The 20,113-nt window shown below is 39.4% G+C and overlaps 1 protein-coding gene across 1 annotated transcript in view; it reads right to left on the bottom strand.

The window, feature by feature from the left end:
- Nucleotides 1-486: 486 nt before the first annotated feature.
- Nucleotides 487-20,113, bottom strand: part of gabrg1 (gamma-aminobutyric acid type A receptor subunit gamma1) — a 48,248-nt gene continuing 28,621 nt past the window's right edge. Inside the window, exon 9 of the mRNA XM_059006423.1 lies at nt 487-3,729. Within this exon, the coding sequence (XP_058862406.1) occupies nt 3,454-3,729 (276 nt within the window). The 3' untranslated portion in view covers nt 487-3,453. The remainder of the gene's footprint in view (nt 3,730-20,113) is intronic.

Genomic DNA, 20,113 nt, shown 5'->3' with positions numbered 1-20,113 from the left:
AAGCCATTTGAAAAGTAAGGTTTTCATGATTGCTGTCAACAAACCTCCTTAACTTGTATGGTTTAACATTTGTATTAAATGTGGCTGTGCCACCTGAGAAGATGGTAAGAAAGTGCTTTAGTCTTTTGTACTTTTGCAGGCACTGTTTTATTGTTCACAGTGAATCAGTTACATTTCAGATACAGTAAATTCACAGACACAAAGACGTTAACACATACAGTAAATTCACAGACACAAGACAACACTTACATACAGTAAACAACCACATGTTATGCAATGAGAAATATAAGTCAGGTCATTATATTTATAAGACAACTTTTCAAGAAACCCACTACCAGAGTTATGTAGTCTTCATAAAAACAAAGTTTGGACACATTTTGAACAAATGCAGTAGACTTTGCTAACATTTTACCTTGTAAGGCATCAGATAAAAATAAAAAAAAACCTTGTCAACACAGTCCATGCTTTTGAATATCCATTGGTGTGTTTTTTTGTTATTTATTTATTTTTATTTATACAATATGTAGCAACTTGTGGGTGCAAAGCAACCATCATTTTAAATATGTAACATTCTATTAATTGAATTATATGAATTGTTAAATTTGTTATTAACTGTCTATTTAAACTAACAGGCACTGTTGACACACACCAAAACCACATGAAAGCAAGGATTTAAATGTCTTAGTAAAGCACACTAACAGTAAAAGAGACATGCATTATTTCCTATTTTGTTGGTTTTCAATGAATGGGCACTACATTTGTTGTATGCCAATGTTTAGAATGCAGTTTTTCGAATTATATTATCCAAGTGACTGGCACTCACAGGAGATATCTAACTGAACAAAACACACTGCACACAATAACATCACAATTATACATTAAGACATATCTAGTATGTAGTAAGGGACCTTATTTAAATAAAGTGAAAAGTGGTAGATCTAATTACAAACACCATTTCTAGACAGGGTCCTCCTTGGTTTTTTACATACCTTAGCAGATACAAATACACAAAACAGACTTGCATTCACTGTTTGAGATAGTGGTGCCCAATAAATCTTATTGAAATCTTATTTTCAGTTGTATCCAGGATATATATGGCATATAGTTTATTTTGTAATACTCAATCAATCAATACATCCAGCAGCATCAACAGTAGTGGAATTCAGGTATTTTAATCCACAATACAATTAGGATCCATTTCCATTGTAATCACAGTTTTGCTTCTACAAAGCAAGGTGCAATTGTTTTGTTAAGCTCATCAAATTGATTGATCCAACCTAATTCCAATGTATTTTAAAAGAATATGCAAACCCATAAGTACTGTGTAACATACAGGCCAGTAATAAACACCCTTTAACAGGCACCTTAAAGAACAAGTTTGTAAGTTGGTAGGTTTCATCTCATTGAATGCATTTCCAACATTCTGTTCTAAAAAACATCCTGTTTTTTTTTTTAGAGCTTTCCATTGTAACTGTAGCTGCAATTAGGTCATTATTAATGTCTTTGTCTGTGTTCTTTTCTATCTACACAGCACCACAGTAACTTAAAAATGGATGTGTTGCTGCAGCTCAATTCTGATTCTTTGTTGCTCAGAAACAAGCAAATCCGATGTCATTCTGTGCATGCAGCTACAGGCCTCTAGGAATTGAGTATTTTTTTATTATTTTTTTATTGTATCAAGGTTTGACAAACAACGATGTAACACCCAGAACTACATGTGAGTAAATATAAAGTTGTATTTGTGTATCCCAACCAACTATAATCATCAAACGAGGCATTTAAGGTATTTTTCACATCTAAAATGCCATATATTACAGTTGCTCCAGCTTTCTAGTTTGAATCTTATTGGTATTAAAAGATTGATACCCAGTTAAATATATTGCAAAGGTAGGCTGTAATATATATATATAGCTGTCAATTTTACACATGTAAAATGTTAGCTTAATGCTGCTTTCTATCAAAAAATTGTAGGCTAATCCAACATATCTATATTGCTAAAATGATTTGTTTGTTTAATTCTACTATTGAGTATATTTTTCTTCTACCCACATGTATAAAAATATAAATACATTTTATAAACTGCAGAGGAAATCCACGCCAGTGTATCTGAATATCCAAGGCCTGAGGTTTGCAAGTTAATCAAGAATCACAGTATATAGTTATGCATTTTGTTCTTTGTTTAACATTTAACATTTCAAGGATATTGTTCCAGAGATTGTATTCAAACAGAAGTTTGACTTTCTTGCACATCTAAAAAATTGGCAATTGAAATGACACGTACAGTGCAACTGAAATTGAAACACTGGAAATCCAATGTCAAGATTTCATGTGCTGTAGGATGATAGTATTCATACTGGCCACATGCCAGCGTGCCCTATGCTAGTAAATTTGAATATACTTACTTTGCAATGTGTCAGAACCCTATATTCTATTTTTAAACAAGACATAAGTTAATTAAAACACCAGTTGATACAGCAGCAGGAAGCCTTTCCAGAAAGCAATCACACACACACACACACACACACACACAAACACATATACATAAAGAAAAGGGCTTGATACCAGGAGGTACCCGGTTCTAATCCCTGTGTGTGACTGTGCAAGTCACTTAACCTCCTTGCACTCGTTCCTTCGGATGAGATGTAAAACCAAGGTCCTAGTTGTTGATGCATAGTTCACCCCCTAATCTCTGTAAGTCGTTTTGGACAAAAGTGTCTGCTAAATCACTCATTAATAATAATATTCACATGACCTCATTCACAGTTTTTACTGTAGTTCTATGAAAGTGTCCATGATGAAAAACCTATCTTGTATTCTGTTCTGTATTCTACATTTATAGTTTACCTTAATTCCATGAATGTATCAGTATTATTTATCTAAAGCAAAAACAAATCAAACAAACAAAAAAAAGTATCAACTCAAAAATGAACACGAATATTGAAGTTTGTTCTGAAAGTGCAGTTGATACTGTTTGATTGCCTTTCTGTAAATTCTCATAAAGCTTTTTTTCTCAAAACTTAATATCAATATTTTTATTATACGCTATGCTTATCTGTTCTCTATTGTATTAGTCAAATAACATAACCCTTCTTATCTTTTTTTTAACAGACCAATAGACAAGATAATTATAAGACAAGAAAATAAAAGTGAAAGCATTTTACTATCGTACTATTTCACAAGTGAATGACATGATTTTTGTCATTCATTTGGAACCCACAGTGTAATTTGGATAAAATTGTCTTTTGAGGTGATAAAATGATCTCTACAGCAAAAGTAAAAAACATACTAAGTTAGAGAAATGCTTTGAGAAGAGGTGTGTGTGTTCAGGTCTTGTTTGTTATATTCGTGTAGAAAGAATCTAATGTACATCCTCAGAGCCGAGCACTAATCTTGGACTAGCTAACATCACCTTCAGGTGTATATTCACTAACCTTTATTTCACAATTGCTGGTTTTATAGGTATAGATACCCAACCCAGTAAACAAGATTAAACAAACCGAATGCAGTAGGAAAGAAGATCCTGGCATAGGTATCAATTTTTGAAACCCGGACATGCGCTCTCCCTTCTCTCCAAGCTCCTGTGCGGCAGTCTTCAAAACAGCAGAAGAAGCTGGAGCAATCCTTCCCATCAAGACACTCACATGAATAATCATCTTGTTCTTGAAAGTAGGCCATGTTGTTCACCTGAAGTAGCGTTGATCTCGGTCGGATATCTATGACAGATGACTTCTACGGAAAAAGCACAATCATTTAGATCTTTTTTTTTATTTATCAATTGCTTAATAGTTATTGTCATTTGAATGGCAATTATGTCAGAAGCGGTTTAATTGCATTAGGGCAGGGGTGGTCAATTATTTTATGTGAAGGTCCAAAATTCTTAAGTTACAGCAAGGTGAAGGTCCAGAGCACATTTTAACTCTGACCCCTCTCCCCATACCCCCAAACAAACACATAACTACACAAATATCACTATTACACATGTTGTTGTTTTATAGGAGTTTTTTTTGCTTTTTGGTAATCAAAACGGCTGTCTGCCTTTTTTGTTGACTTTCTATCTGAGTTATTTCCTTGCCAAAACCATAGAATTGTATAGCTACTGTATTCTTATATGCGTCTGTGTTAGCAGACCCAAACATTGGATTTCACCATTGCAAAAACAAAGCTTATTGTAGCAAACAAAAGTGAAGCACAAGAAAATAAAAATGAATTGAAAAATGACTTTGCTGTATGGCACTTACAAGGTAGCACCGATGTCACTGTGGCGTGTAGTGCCAATGGGGGAGAGTGTGGGAGGGATGTGTCCCTCCTCCCACAGGAACATTAAAAAAAAAAAGGATTCAAATGGTGCATTCTGGCACAACTTCAGATGGCTTAAGCATGTGCTAGACTAGCAGTGGTGTACTTCTAGTGTCTGACTCCATTAGTACAGTGAAATGTTTTTTTTTCAGCACTGCTCACAGCAAGGCAAGATCAACAAGAGAAATTGACTTTCAGAGCATCAAGGCCCTGCAATACCAGACAGGCTGAAAATGTGTTTGGAATTGGTGACTGCACCTTTAATTGTGTACAGTTGTAATATGGGAAACAGCATGCTGCAGCTCTCATGCTCAGTGTTGTCAAGTCCTGATCTGACAGCATGTAACACAGACAGCTCTTATGATTACTTGTTACCGTTTATTTTAGAGTAAAAAAACAAGTTTAAATTGCAGCGTGTTGGTTCTGCTATTTTTGATATTAAATACACCACAGCAAGCACATTGTCATATGTTGTAGATATTTTCATCAGCACAATCTGAGAGCTACTTTAGTGAATGGTAGTTTATTTTACTGCAGTCAAGTAAGCTGCACTACATTTCATTTCTAATTCCCTAAATATTTCGCGTTTTTTTTTTCTTTTTTCTTAGCAGTACACTTCTTAATTACAGTCCCAAGTATTTATATGTGTTCTGTTTTCACCTTTCTGGTCAGTTTGAGAAAGAAACCTTTTTTTTCCTGCAAAAGCTACTTCAGTACAAAACTCACGCTACATTACTGTTTTTCATTAATGGCAACGTCTTAAATTACCGTTCTTGCTTCTTTGGCTGAGGATCTCTTATCAGCTCATCATTTAACTAGGGAATCTGCTGTGCGATTAAATCATCCATAAACTCCTGACGGTAAACAATGTTGCAGCTGCTAAAGAAGATGGAACCGACAAAAAAAATTTCTTGGGACTCAAAACTTTAGCACTCTGTGATTTGACTGGTGAAAGATAAGGTTGGTTTATTGGAGTTCCCTGTAGATTTATGTTTTCCTTTTGCCGGTATACCATACTGTCAGTTTTTATCTTACCGGTATGCATACCGGTGTACACTGCCCCACTTTAACCACTGCTTGTACGTGCTTTTAAAAAAAGAGTATATTATATTTTACCGGTAATATTTTTAATCAGCTTAGAAAACCGGTACTGTGACAGGTTGTCTCGAGTGGTGATGTACCCAGACCAGAAAGCTGCCACACAGGCAGGTACTTGCGGGGTTGAAGGCGCTGGTGCGCACGTATTTATTCGAACAACAAAAATAAATCAACAGGATGTACAAAAACACAGCTCACACAGCCAAAGTAAAAGGTTTGCACAAAACAAATCTCTCACACTAAATAATTGTTTTACTTTTTTTTACTTTATGTTTAGTTTTTCCCTACTCTCTCACACACGTTCCTCCTTCCAAACACCCACCCTGAACACAGAAAAACACAAGCTTTTATACACGTGCCTCTCATACCAATTACAAACCCCTTAAACAAGAATTCAGTAAAAGGCTCCAGCCATATTCTCACGTTTTTTGCAGGGATAGGAATTAACCCCATCCCCACCAACCACCACCAACACACAAACCAAACAACATGTTTCTTTTTAAATCATAATACATCTTTTTTATTTATTTTTTTTAAACCAACACAATATATTTTAACAGCAGGGCTTCGCCCTGCCCCACTAACTATGTGCAGGGCTCTCTTCTGCCCTGCTACAGGTATTCATTGATTTTTTTCTTTGTCTTTGTGAAATGCGATTTTTCTAAACTTGAATCATAAGGTATTGGCCATAGAGATGGGAAAGATTGACGCTTGCAAAACAGACGACAGCAGCCAACACATGCAGTTTCACTTCGTTTTAGCTTCTAATACTGTTGTACTAGTGATGTGCAGTTTGAGAACGACTCGTTCTTTTTGAACAACTCATTACAGTGAATCATGGGAATCGGATCAGAGTCCCGTCTGAATCGGTTCTTTTGATTCATCCAATGAATGAATTGCGTGACACACAGGAGTCGATTTACCAGCCTATGAAAACTCATAAAATGATTCAGAAACAGGTTGTCTATCAACTCGTTGAGTGTTATAAAACTGAATATTATGTGCCATGTTGTCATATGCAGAGGGTTAACAGTTTTGCTTCAAATAATTAGTATGTTTACCAGATAGTTCATATATTGCAGTAAATCTATATAGTATATTAGACACCTTACTGTAAAGCCCATAACAAAGAAATGAGTGAGATCATTTCAAACAGCAAACAGAATTTTGCCATGCTTAAAAGTTTTTTTTTTTTGTCAAGATGTCAGAGAGAGAGAGAGAGAGAGAGAGAGAGAGATTTAGTGCTTAAGTAATACTGAATTGTATTTTGTGTTGTATTTATAAAAAATAAATTCAGAATCGGATCTGTCGTGTGACTATTGTGATTGTCACGTTTTTCCATTCTGATGGTGACCGAAATTAATTTTTAATGCCTATAATGGGTTTGTTGCAAATCAGTATAATCGATGGCAGCGTTGTGCTTTGGGAACATTCAACTTCTCGTAGCAGCGTTGTATGGCAGGGAGGGATGGATCTGTCTAATTAAACAGAGCCTCTCACTTACAACCCTGTATAAAGAAGACATAAGTAATTAAATTGACTTATTATTTATTTATTTATAATAATAAAAAAAATAACAGCAAAACTGTTTTTGTAAAGTTGAAGACAGCTAGCTATAGATTTGTGATGTGCCGTTTGTGAACGATTCATTCTTTTCCGTTCAAATAAACCTTCGTACCCAATTGATTCAGTCTACATTGATTGGTTTTGTTTCATTGAATCAGTTAATCAAATGAAAAAATTGTTCGAGACTCACCAAACGGAACTGAATCAAATGAGTCGAGTCAGTAACAAGAATCGAACTGCCCACCACTATGTTGTACATTTAGTTTCATTCATGCCGTTCACTGTATCTGCTACTTACTATGACAGCGACACCTACTGTACCCTCGCGCACCACACTCTCATAAGAACTGTGTTGTGTCAAAAATTCATAGCATTTCCAATGTGAATGCAAGTAAAAACAGACTGGCATGTTCTGGCGGTCAGGATCTGGACCGCGGTCCGTCTATTGACTACCCCTGCATTAGGGTGTTAATTGTCAACATAGAGGTGATCCCAGTTTATTCATAACTACTTTAAAACAGGATTTTTTTGCGGCAACTTAATTTTGCTAATGGCCATCAAGAACAATTTTTGCTGCAGTAAATGTGTGCGCTTCTTTTTATCTTATTGTACGGCACATGTATGAATAAGATATTTCACGGCACAATAATTTTGCAGATTTTTAACAAACGCAAACATTTCTTCCTCGCGAATTTTTCTTGTTTTATAGTACTTGTAAGTAATACTTAAAACCAACATAGAGATGTACTTAAAATGTACTTAAACTGCAAAAGAAAAAAAAAGCTTGCTGGTTTTGTGCAGCTCTCTTGTCTCTCTTGCAGTCATTTTTTCTTGCGTCTCTACCAGTATGGTAGATATGTCTTTAGTTTACAAAGACAGAAAATGCAGCAGTATGGAGTTGTGGTTAGGGCTCTGGACTCTTGACCGGAGGGTTGTGGGTTCAATCCCCAGTGGGGGACACTGCTGTTGTACCCTTGAGCAAGGTACTTTACCTAGATTGCTCCAGTAAAAACCCAACTGTATAAATGGGTAATTGTATGTAAAAATAATGTGATATCTGTATAATGTGAAATAATGTATAATGTGATATCTTGTAACAATTGTAAGTCGCCCTGGATAAGGGCATCTGCTAAGGAATAAATAAATTAAAAAAAAAAAAAAAAATGGGGACTTTATAAAGCAGAACAAGGGCATCGTTTAGTAATCGGAATTCTACTGCAAGAAGCACATTATTAAAGGGGTTTCAACAAATTTAATTGAAAAAAAAATCTACTTCTAGAGGTCTCTTTTAAATAGAGGATAAATCAATTTGGAGGCAACTTTCTTCTTGCTAGTATAACAATATTTACGCCTTGAATTTATCCACTAACTGTTGCTGCATTGCACCAACCTGCACAATATATTGCTCTATTATCGTTTTCACTTTCAATTGGAAAGAGTCTACTAAATAGGTTCCTTGAAAAACTACTATTATAATGTAATATCATTGTCATACTTAAACCTACAGCAGTATGACAAACCTATATAAAACCTAAATATTAACAAGAAGCACTCACTAGTACTGTATTACACACTTATCATACTGACTGTAAAATAATCAAATTAAAAATACATTTGGAATGTATAAATCAAATGGTCAGTACATTAAATATAAACACTTTGTTGAATTAAATGCATTTTAAAGCGTGTACTGCTGTGCTCTTTCCTTTTCTCTTTTTAATTGGTTGTACATATCAAACAGTACAAAACACATCTAAACTATAATTAGACGAGGCTCAAGCTATTTTGGTGAAATAACCATGTGTTCCCTGTTCATGACAGTAATTCCTTCAGAGCTACAAAAATCACTGAAGGGAAACCAAGATTATTATTATGTGCATTACTGTTCGGCATTGGCTCATTTTGGAAGGGATTGTTAATATTCACAGAAAATAACTCACGAGTGAACCTAAAACCTGTCTTCCCTTGTTCAAGGTGCGATCACCTTTTTTGAGTGAAAAGTGTATGCGGCAGAGATGCATGGCTCTTGATAGAAACAGCTTAATTTCTTTAACAGCTAAGTTCTCCCACTGACAATGGGAATGGGAATGTAGAGATGGGAGCCCAGCTAACAAGATTTCAGTTTTTTGCAGGTATCAGGCTTTTAAAGACTGTCACCCACACCTGTGGTGGCTTTGACAGACTCACTGAGGGATGATGTTTGTGAGCCAAAAACACAGAGTCTTTTGTATTACAAAAGAAAAAGCAACTGTTGGACAGAATTACATTTAAAACGAAAAGAAGTGTTGCATTTATTTATGTTTTGGAAACAAAAGTATTTATTACAGGGAAACTGATAAGTTTAAAAGTGAAACAATGTAATACAAAGCTGTAACCTAGTTTACTAACTTGGGCACATGCATAAAGCTACATGTGTTTTGTCATTAAATTTACTGCAGGGTACCCCTCGACTCTGCTTGCCTGAGTGAAGCAATATTGGGGCATTTAAAGCTGGTTTGCTGGTCAGTTGCGCTTCCCAATCAAACCCTACGTATAAACTGTTATACTAACAAGTATTGCATGAGCGAGGCAAAAATAATTTAAAACATGTTTTAAACTAAACACAGAGGCTCTATAAGAATAACAAACTCTGATTCAAACATTCAAAATCCTAAAAGGTATAGACAATGTCAACCCGGGGGACTTCTTTGACTTGAAAAAAGAAAAAAGGACCAGGGGTCATAAATGGAGATTAGATAAAGGGGCATTCAGAACAGAAAATAGGAGGCACTTTTTTACACAGAGAATTGTGAGGGTCTGGAACCAACTCCCCAGTAATGTTGTTGAAGCTGACACCCTGGGATCCTTCAAGAAGCTGCTTGATGAGATTCTGGGATCAATAAGCTACTAACAACCAAACGAGCAAGATGGGACGAATGGCCTCCTCTCGTTTGTAAACTTTCTTATGTTCTTATGTTCTATGAAAAGAGCCAATATGTGTGAGTAAAGTTAGACTAACAAATAAGTGTTTTATTTGTATAAGGTTTTACTGAAATAAAAAATAAAAAAGGAAGACTGAAAAACAAGCATCTAGTTTAATTGGCTCAAGAATGTGTCCACAGTCAAGTTTCTTGTTTAGAAAAGCTTGATCTGAAAGTAGTAAACACAGGTATTCTAGAATAATTCAAACAGAATATAAGTGTAAGCATTTTATTATAACAGAAGAATTGTTAAGTTTGAAAATAAAACAATATAGTGCAGACTGTATTTAATACCTTTAATCTAGAGTAGATTTACTGAAGGCATATAATTAATTGGTAAACTTGCTTTTGCTTGCTTATACAAAGCGGTGCCAGTCGTGGCTAAGACAGGAAAAAATTAGTGTTAGCAAATGAAGCAAGATTCATCGGTCGTCAGCAGTTTAAATTCAAGGTTTCTATGATGATTGATCTTTTAACTAATAAGAAGAACCTTCTGGTACAGGAGTGTGTGTCAATGGTGAACTGTCTATGGCGTCACTATGTACCGAGCATCAAAAGAAACATATCATTGAGGATGCTGTGTGGTCCAGTGGTTAAAGAAAAGGGCTTGTAACCAGGAGGTCCCCGGTTCAAATCCCACCTTAGCCACTGACTCATTGTGTGACCCTGAGCAAGTCACTTAACCGCCTTGTGCTCCGTCTTTCGGGTGAGATGTAGTTGTAAGTGACTCTGCAGTTGATGCATAGTTCACACACCCTAGTCTCTGTAAGTCGCCTTGGATAAAGGCATCTGCTAAATAAACAAATAATAATATCACTATTATAACACATTTATTTTCAGAAAAAAATAAGGTATGTAAATCATGGACATTGACTAAATGTTTTTGGTTACTTTTTAATCACTCGATCATTCATCCTTGACCATGACACGTTTGAATGACTATGACTGAAGCATATGCACTAAATCACCTAATTAGTGAGAGAGTTGATTGGACACTGGATATGGAGTGAATTCAGCTGTTGAATTGCAAGCTTGAATAAAAGCAATAAACAAAATCACAGAAAACAAAAACAATATGCCACGTCTGTTAAGAGAGCAGCGCCTTCGTGCAATCGGCATGTTACAGGCTGGACTAGGGCAGTGTGCTGTGTCTCGCTGTCTTGGGTGCTCACAACCAGCAATTTCAAACCTGGCGAGACGGTATAATCAGACACTCTCTGTCAATGACAGGCCACGAACTGGGAGACCAAGAGTCACAACACCTGCCCAAGATCGACAGATCATTTTGCAGCATCTTCGTGATGTCAATTGTTAATCAGCACAATAAAAAGTCACTGCAACTGCTTTAAAACAGAGTTTGTCATTTTTCGATCACATCTAGTGAATTTTATCCAAATATAAGTGATAAGTTTCTTTTGATGCTCAAATATAAGTGATACGTTTCTTTTGATGCTCGAATATAAGTGATTTGTTTCTTTGGATGCTTGAATATAAGTGATAAGTTTCTTTTGAAGCTCAGTATATTATAGATATTAATGAAGACTTGGTAAAAGAAGTGAGGGGGCCAATAGTGTGGGACCGTGTTTAGATCCAGTAAGAATGTAATACAGTAGAGTTTCCTATTAATAACAAAAAAAAGCAGGTGGTCTGAAACTTGCCTGAACAGGGTTTTTGTAGAAACAAAGAGAGAGGTCATGTTTAGTTTAAGCATTGAATAGCTAATACAAGGTTGTTATATTTGACCATGTTTTTGACAGCCTGGATTTAAGTGAAAATAATTGGATCTATAATTGCAGACTTAGAAGTTTGCTATGAACCTTCTGGCAGCCTTTGTCCAATATTACTTTGTTAATTGTTAAACCACATCTATACATGAAACAAAGCCAACCTACTGAGAAGAATGTGTTTAACACCAGAACCGCCGAGATTTCGGACTACATATGGGCTTCGATATGAAAATAAAAACCAAACAATCGGATACTCAAAGAGAAAGAGTTCAAAGGCTGTTTGTTCAGAGTTCTATTACAGCTTTCTAAGTACAATCTACGCAGAAAACACGCTTTTCAACTGTACCAGTGCATTTGCCAGATTGTCTTTTCACAACGGGCGCAGACATCAAATGTTCTGTTTTTATTGCATTTAGCAACCTGGCATTGTCTTTTATTCTGTGTGCCAGTGGGCGCAGCGCTGGCTGAAGGTTGAGGGGCATTTGCCAGTCGGCTTTCGTGTCTCTTATCAAAATGTTTCTGCCGTAGCTCCAGGGCTAGCTGCAAAATGAAGTCCCTCACAATGATTGTGTTGCCGGTACACTCCATGTACAAAACCAAAGTGTTGATGGCTGCCAGTTCCAAAACATTATAAAAAACAGCCACAGGCCACCTGCAAGTACTATTGACAGAATACAGCCAAGCCATTTGATCCAGTATATCTACACCATACTTCGTTGCGTTGTAAAATGCAACAGTCTCTGGCTTTCGTTTAGCATCAGTCCCGATGGTCACTGATCTGTGCAGAGAGCTTAGAATATGCACATTTTATTTATTTTTTTGCACCATCACACTCAGGGTGGCACAGTCGTTCCACCTGAGAAATGTAGTGTAAATGATAATAATATATGATGTGTAGAATGACTTTCATCTGTGTTTCAAGTACTCAACAGGATTATAATATGTTATTTCACAAAGCCCAGGCTAAACTATCGGCTATATTGTATTGATTTCAATATGCCGCATAAACTGCGGGTCTGGCGGTTGAAGAAGCAAGTGCTTATAACTTATTCATTATTACGATTCTGCAGCTGAAACACCGTATAGGTATTTAATTCAAATATTTAGTAACACTTAAGAACAGACATGCACGAAATATTCACACACGCAGAGATATTTAAATTGCAAAAGCCGTTCAAAAAGCAGCTATGGCGGTGCTAGTGTTAACGTTAAGAGAGAAATGTATTTTAACCCAGGTTGGAATAGTTAAACAAAGTAGTTGTTTTATATTAAAAGCCATCTCTTTCTATATATACAGTGCTCTCTCGCTATACGGCTCTCAGTTATAATACTGCTCAGATATAACGCTCCTACAGCATATCCCCCAATTCCCTATACTAGTGATTCATGCAATATTTCTACAGTAAATACAGTACCAGTGTTGTTCAAACTATAAACAACTTCTCAGTCTAACTTCCGTTTCTGTCTCTCCCTTTTGATAAAGTATCTGAACTAAAGAAAAGCTGTGCTGGCACTTTATAACACAGACATCTTATTGAGCATAAATATTAGGCCTATTACGTGGTTATCTTTCCTAATGTATTTGCCTTTTGCTGTGAGAGGTGCTGCGGCTTTCTCTGGGAGACGAGACGCTTCAGCTTCGCTTCAGCCCTGCTCCAGCAGCCAAACCTGGGGCGAGCCCATTCCCTCTTCCACTCTCCCGACCTGCTCTCCTTCTCGCACTTGGTTTGCTTGTCTGTTGCTTCGAGATGAACTCCTAACCACCGTTTAGCCAGGCTATTTATAGTTAAAAAACTGCTAATTAAAATGATCAACGAATGGGAATGTTACCTTTTTTTTTGGTTTTGCTTTATGCATGGTTAATTCCAGGAAAGTTACATTTTTGCTTCACTATACGTGCATTCATAGTCCTCGGAATTTGAATGAACAGGAACAATTTTGCGTTGAACAATGGTCAAAAATCACTGGTCAAGAATCATGCCAAAAGCTCATTGACAAATATCGTAATTGATTAAAAGAGGTTATTATTGTTAAAAGTGCCTCAACTAGCTACTAATTTCATTTTCCTTGTCAGGGTATGAATACTTTCAAATTAGTATTTTTTGAGTTTTTCAAAAAACTGCTGAAGTAAATAACTGTAGACATCTATTTTTGTAACTTTTCTTCCTCATCCACAAAAGCAAAACTTTTGCTACAAAAGATGTTTCCTATAATTATTTGTTTTCGAGAAATTTCTAGAAATTATAAATTTCCATTGTAAACATTTGACTACAACTGTATGTAAGACGGTACATTCACTTAAGGATGCAATAATAAACTTTTATGTTTTCGGTTACAAAGTTAAAACACTGACATCTAAAAAAGTAATATTAAAAAAAAAATGATATGCTCTAATCAACTCTATCATGATATACACTTATCTTAGGGTGTACTTGAAGTAATGGCACACTTAGAGCAATAATCAAACTTCATTTTCTAATGTATACAAGCAGCGCCTGAAAATACAATTTACAACTATGGGGCTGATGTAAGGATAGGCGCAGTGCAAACAATTGTGACTGCAAAATCCTAATTGCCTAGCAGCCAGGCAATTATTTTGCACTGTGGCCTATGTAAGCTTAAGAGCACTGCAACTTACTCAACATGCACAAATAATGAGCCGCAATCATGATAATGAGGGTCGCAATGAACGCCACCTGTGTGTTCAGCTATTTAGCGGCCCCACTTAGTGTCCAGCGGTTGTAAAATCAAACCAAACAAAAAACATGTCAGGAAGAGGAAGTGCAGCAAAGTCCTCTTGGTGCACGGAAAAGAAAAGCTTTCTGCAGAGGAGCTGAGAGTCCTTGAAATTGAGTTACTTGGAAAAGCCTCAGCCAACATCAGTTATGCTACCAAAGAAGCAATATGGTCCTCTAGTGGAGAAAGTCAATGCTGTCGGTGTTACCAGGAGGACAGTCAACCAGGTCATGAAAAGGTGGCAGGACCTGCAGCGGCAAACAAATGCGAAATTCACAACGCAGCCATGCAGCAGGAACAGGAGGGCTGTCATCCACATCACAGCTGAGACCGGTGGAGAGGCAAGCGGAGAGGGCAATCCCTCCCAACAAAGTGACCCTGGGTTTGAATATGCGGGGTCTTCTCTGTCTTGCCCTTCTCTTCTGAAGTTTTTCTTGCCTGTCTTTAATAAGAGCTAAACATCGCTGTATCAGGAAGTGTACCACAGCAGCCATCCATTGTGTTTACAAACAGATGCGGAGTAAGAACTCACTTGTTTTCACATTTTGTAAAATACTGATTGAGAAAAAAAAAATGTGCCAACAGCAGATAATGATGCAGACAATTAGTGAAAGGCAATTACAGCCTGATTGAGTAATATATCTGTATTCACGTTTAAGGAATCCGTATTCATGTTTAACCCTTTGCGGTCCATTTATTCAGTACGTCTCAGGCGCGTCAGGTCCAATTTATTTTCACATGCGCAGTTTATTTTAGACATGCTGTTTAAAAGTATTTTTTTTTACAGAAAAATAGGTTTAAAAGGAATTGCATATCAACAGGACACCCAGTACTGCATCTCCAGCCCTGCCCCACCCCTTGTTCACTGTATTTTTCACATACCTCTTCATAGTAGTGCATACCGATAAATCATCTCCTGATCACTCGTTTTATCACCAAACTCCTCAATAATGCGATCAAAGTCATTAACATCTGAAAAAAAGCACTGCAAATGTTGTGTTATCTATGTGGTGCCGGGTCTATCTGTATTCATGAGATACGTCCCTTTTTTTCGGCTTCTCTCGGCTCCTATCGGTGTCACTCGGCCATTGAATGGTTTTCTCGGTTTTTTCCGGAGAAAAAACGACTAGAGACCTGTTTTTTACGTCTTTTTGATGATGTCGGACCGGGTCCGAGATTGGACCGGAAAGGGAAAATTGCGATGTCGGACCAGGTCCAAAATAGGACTGCAAAGGGTTAAGGTATCCGTATTCACATTTGAGATATCCGTATTCACGTTTAAGGTATCCTTATTCACGTTTAAGGTATCCGTATTCACGTTTAAGGTATCCTTATTCACGTTTAAGGTATCCTGTGGCGGAGTGTCCCACCCCTATATATTTGTGCACTGTTTTTGTATTATTGTTTGCGGCGCGGATAAAAGCGCTGCGTATTTGTTATTGTTTTTGTATTTTTAAAAACCCAGTGAGGATGCGTGACTGATCAGCTAGTGATTTATTTAGCTAGCTGACAGTCACGCCTCCTTATTAAACTCGTGCAGACGGTGACCATCTCCCGAGTTAATTCATTGATTAACTGTTGCTAATCGGAAGATGGTCACTGCATATAAACCTGCAGCTCTCTACCCTCAGAGGAGAGTGTCAGAGGCGAGACGGGTTTTGAGCAAGCGAGAGTAAACAACTGCTAAGTATCGAGCTGGGGTAAAACCAGCACGGTTATTTGTTTATTTATATTTGTTTGGCCAATGTGCCCTTTTGTTTTGTAGTGTTTTGTTGTTTGTTTAAATCTTTTGTTTTTGTTTTATTATTTAATTAAAGCAGCTGAATGCCGTAGTGTTTCAGCTCTCACCCGTACTTCCTGAGTCTGTGTTTCTGGTCTGACGTCATCAGTGAAGGCATCCTGTTCAAAGTTGGTGTCCAGAAGCGGGAGGACAGCGCCGCCAGGCGTCAGGCCAGAAATACTGCAGTTTTTTTCAAAAGTATTTTTTCTGTTTTTGAGAAAATAATAATAATGGGAAGAAGTGGACGGAGGAAACAGCAGCAGCAAGTGCATCAGCAACAGCGCGGTGCTGGTTCCAAGTCCCGCCGGGTCTCTGCTGTGCTAGACATCTGCCTCACCTGTCTGAAAGGTGAGGAATATTGCTTCGCTGTTGGTGAGGTTGGGCACGTAGCACCCGACCAACCCCCTCCATGGCAGGTGAGGGAGGATTGCCCAGAGCAGGAACCGGAGGATGAGGAGTCGGTCCGTCCACAGCCCAGGAAGTGGGAGGCCGAGCATCCACAGCCCAAGGCTCCACTAGCAGGGGAGGAATACCTGCTGGTTTCACCTCCACCACCACCATCTGAGGGAAAGGAGCAGGAGCTGCCTCTACATCCTCCGAGGTGAACTGGTCCTCTGGGACTGGCTGGTGGCGCTTGAGAGGGATATCATGGAAGCCCTCCCTGCTGTGATCAACCTCCTGTGGGCAAGAGATAGACAGCGGTGGGAGGCCTGGGAACAGAAACAACACCCAGCATCACTCCCAGACATCGCAGCGATGGTGCTCAACTACCTGGCTGCAGATATGGGAGGGGCCCCGCTGCTGTGTCCCGCGCCAGAGGGAGAGGAGCCCTCGCCACTGTTTCCAGTGCCAGAGGGAGAGGAGCCATCGCTGCCGTCTCCACCGCCAGCGGCAGAGCAGCAGGAGTCGCCTCGGTCTCCGCCACCGCCAGGGGTAGAGCAGCAGAAGCTGCCTCTGTCTCCTCCACCGCCAGGGGCAGAGCAGCAGGAGCTGCCTCTGCCTCCACCAGCAGAGGGTGAATGCCTGCTGGTTCTGTCTCAAGCACCGTGGGAGGACACCTTACCACTCCCACCTCCACAAGCAGAGGGTGAATACCTGCTGGTTCCGTCTCCACCGCCGTGGGACTGCTTGCCCCTCCCACCTCCACCAGCAGAGGGTGAATGCCTGCTGGTTCCGTCTCAAGCGCCGTGGGAGGACAGCTTACCACTCCCACCTCCACAAGCAGAGGGTGAATACCTGCTGGTTCCACATCAACCGTCATGGGAAGGACTGCTCCTGCCCTGCCTTGCTCTGCCCAAGGATGCCTGCCTCGCACCGCCCAAGGATGCCTGCCTCGCACCACCCAAGGATGCCTGCCTCGCACCGCCCAAGGAAGCCTGCCTCGCACCGCCCAAGGATGCCTGCCTCACACTGCCCAAGGATGCCTGCCATGCATCGCCCAAGGATGCCTGCCATGCATCGCCCAAGGATGCCTGTTGCTCCGCATCGCCTGGGGCTGCCTGTGGCTCTGCATCGCCTGGGGCTGCCTGTGGCTCCGCATCGCCTGGAGAGCCACCAGTTACAGGGTACGAGGGAGAAGTGGAGCTCCCGTTGCCGCCTCCATGGCCAGGGGCTCCTCTCCCGAGTTCGCCTCCGGAGGGTCCGCTGCTGCTGTTGTCGCCTCCCGAGGTCCACTGCTGCTTCTGCTGTCGCCTCCCAAGGGTCCGCTGCTGCCGTCGCCTCCCGAGGGTCCGCTGCTGCTGCCGTCGCCTCCCGAGGGTCCGCTGCTGCTGCTGCCGTTGCCTCCCGAGGGTCCTGCTTCACCTCGGGTCACTACCAGTCCTGCCATGCGACAGGAAATACTGTGGCTGGAGCCCCATGAAGGGGAGCTGCCGGCCACGAAGAAGGGGGGGAGGTCAGGAGACCAGGTCCCAAAGCCGCACTTTCGTGGCAGGAGAAAATGTGGTCGGAGCCCCACGGAGGGGAGCTGCCGGCCATGAAGAACTGGGGGGAGGTCAGGAGACCAGCTCCCCCTGCAGCAATTTCACTGCAGGAAAACGGGTGGCTAGAGCCCCACGGAGGGGAGCTGCCAGCCATGAAGACGGGGAAGGAGGTCTGGAGACCACCCCCAAAATTTCCTTGGCCGGAGGAGCCGGCCTGTGCGCGGTCCACCGGGATGCTACAGCTGTTTGGATGGGAGGAGGACATCCCGTCGTGGCCACCACCTATGGCCCGTTGCTGCCCGTTCCTGGGCCGGGACTGTGAACCGGAACTTTGGGGACTAAGGGGGATGTGGCCGAAAAGGCCATGTGTGCTGCGCACAAGGGGGGGGGGGGGGGGCATGTGTGGCGGAGTGTCCCGCCTCTATATATTTGTGCACTGTTTTTGTATTCTTGTTTGCGCCGCATATTTGTTATTGTTTTTGTATTTTTAAAAACCCCGTGAGGATGAGTGACTGATCAGCTAGTGATTTATTTAGCTAGCTGACAGTCACACATCCTCATTAAACTCGTGCAGACGGTGACCATCTCCCGAGTTAATTCATTGATTAATTGTTGCTAATCGGGAGATGGTCACTGTATATAAACCTGCAGCTCTCTACCCTCAGAGGAGAGACGGGTTTTGAGCGAGCGAGAGAGAGTAAACAACTGCTAAGTATCGTGCTGGGGTAAAACCAGCACGCTTATTTGTTTATTTATATTTGTTTGGCCAATGTGCCCTTTTGTTTTGTAGTGTTTTGTTGTTTGTTTAAATCTTTTGTTTTTGTTTTATTATTTAATAAAAGCAGCTGAACGTCGTAGCGTTTCAGCTCTCACCCGTACCTCCTGAGTCTGTGTTTCTGGTCTGACGTCATCAGTGAAGGCATCCTGTTCACATATCCGTATTCACGTTTTTTTGTAATTGCTCATATTTGAAATCATTCTTATCCATTTATAATACTACATGTTCTTAATGGAATTTACTCTTATAAGCAAATATCCGTACTTTAAGTTTAACTGCTCTTAGTCAAATTTGCTCTCAAATGAAATTATTTACTGTATTCTTTATTTTGCTCTTATTTGAATTTGATATTCTGTATTGTCATACATTTGTATTGTGATATTTTGTAACAAGGGCATCTGCTACTAAATAAATTATTATTATTATTATTATTATTATTATTATTATTATTATTATTATTAATAATAATAATAATAATAATAATAATAACATAGAAAGGACTGTTGAAAGGTATTCAATAACACTGAATGCATACAGACAAAACGAAGGGAAAAAAACATGCATTACATAAACCTGAAGGGAAGTAAAAGTGTGAATCGAAAGTGATTGTGTTCTAACCTAAGGCTCTAGTAACATGTTTCGTTACATTAATTCTGTCAGTTCGATACTGACTGCAGATAGCTAGTTGTACTCCTTTATTTAAAGGAATCCCAGTCTGCCCCATGCAAAATATTTTTTTATTTTTTTTTGCTTTCGAACAAGAAGCCGGGTGATGTAAGAAAGTGAGCCATTCTTCTCTTATGAAAGAGGCCCTTTACAGTGGCAAATTCATTTATGTTTCTTTTTCTTTTGAATGAAATAGCGTGCTCTTCAAATAAAATGATATTCTGAAAATAGACATTTCATGCTACTCATAAAATGTTCTGTCTCCAATATTGGTTCATATGACTAAATCCAATATATTAACCTTAAGAAATGTGGCAAACCATGGTAAAATGTGGTAAATGCATAGTATAACCATGGGAAATACATGGCAAAACTGCAAAAGTACTGTGCTAAACTTTTATAAGGGACAGTAAATATTACTTATATGACCCTAAGGCTGTACATCTAAAATAAAGTGTTGTGTGCATACTCAGACGTTGTAAGAACTGAGCAGTTTCCAGTTTGCAATTTATTTTATGCATCAAATCTTTCAATTCCTGAAAATGAAAGAGACACAAAAGGGGAGGGAAGATCTACTGTGGGCA

Source organism: Acipenser ruthenus, chromosome 2 (genome assembly GCF_902713425.1).
Source record: "Acipenser ruthenus chromosome 2, fAciRut3.2 maternal haplotype, whole genome shotgun sequence".
NCBI classification, from domain to species: domain Eukaryota; kingdom Metazoa; phylum Chordata; class Actinopteri; order Acipenseriformes; family Acipenseridae; genus Acipenser; species Acipenser ruthenus.
This window is presented reverse-complemented; position numbering and strand designations above follow the sequence as displayed.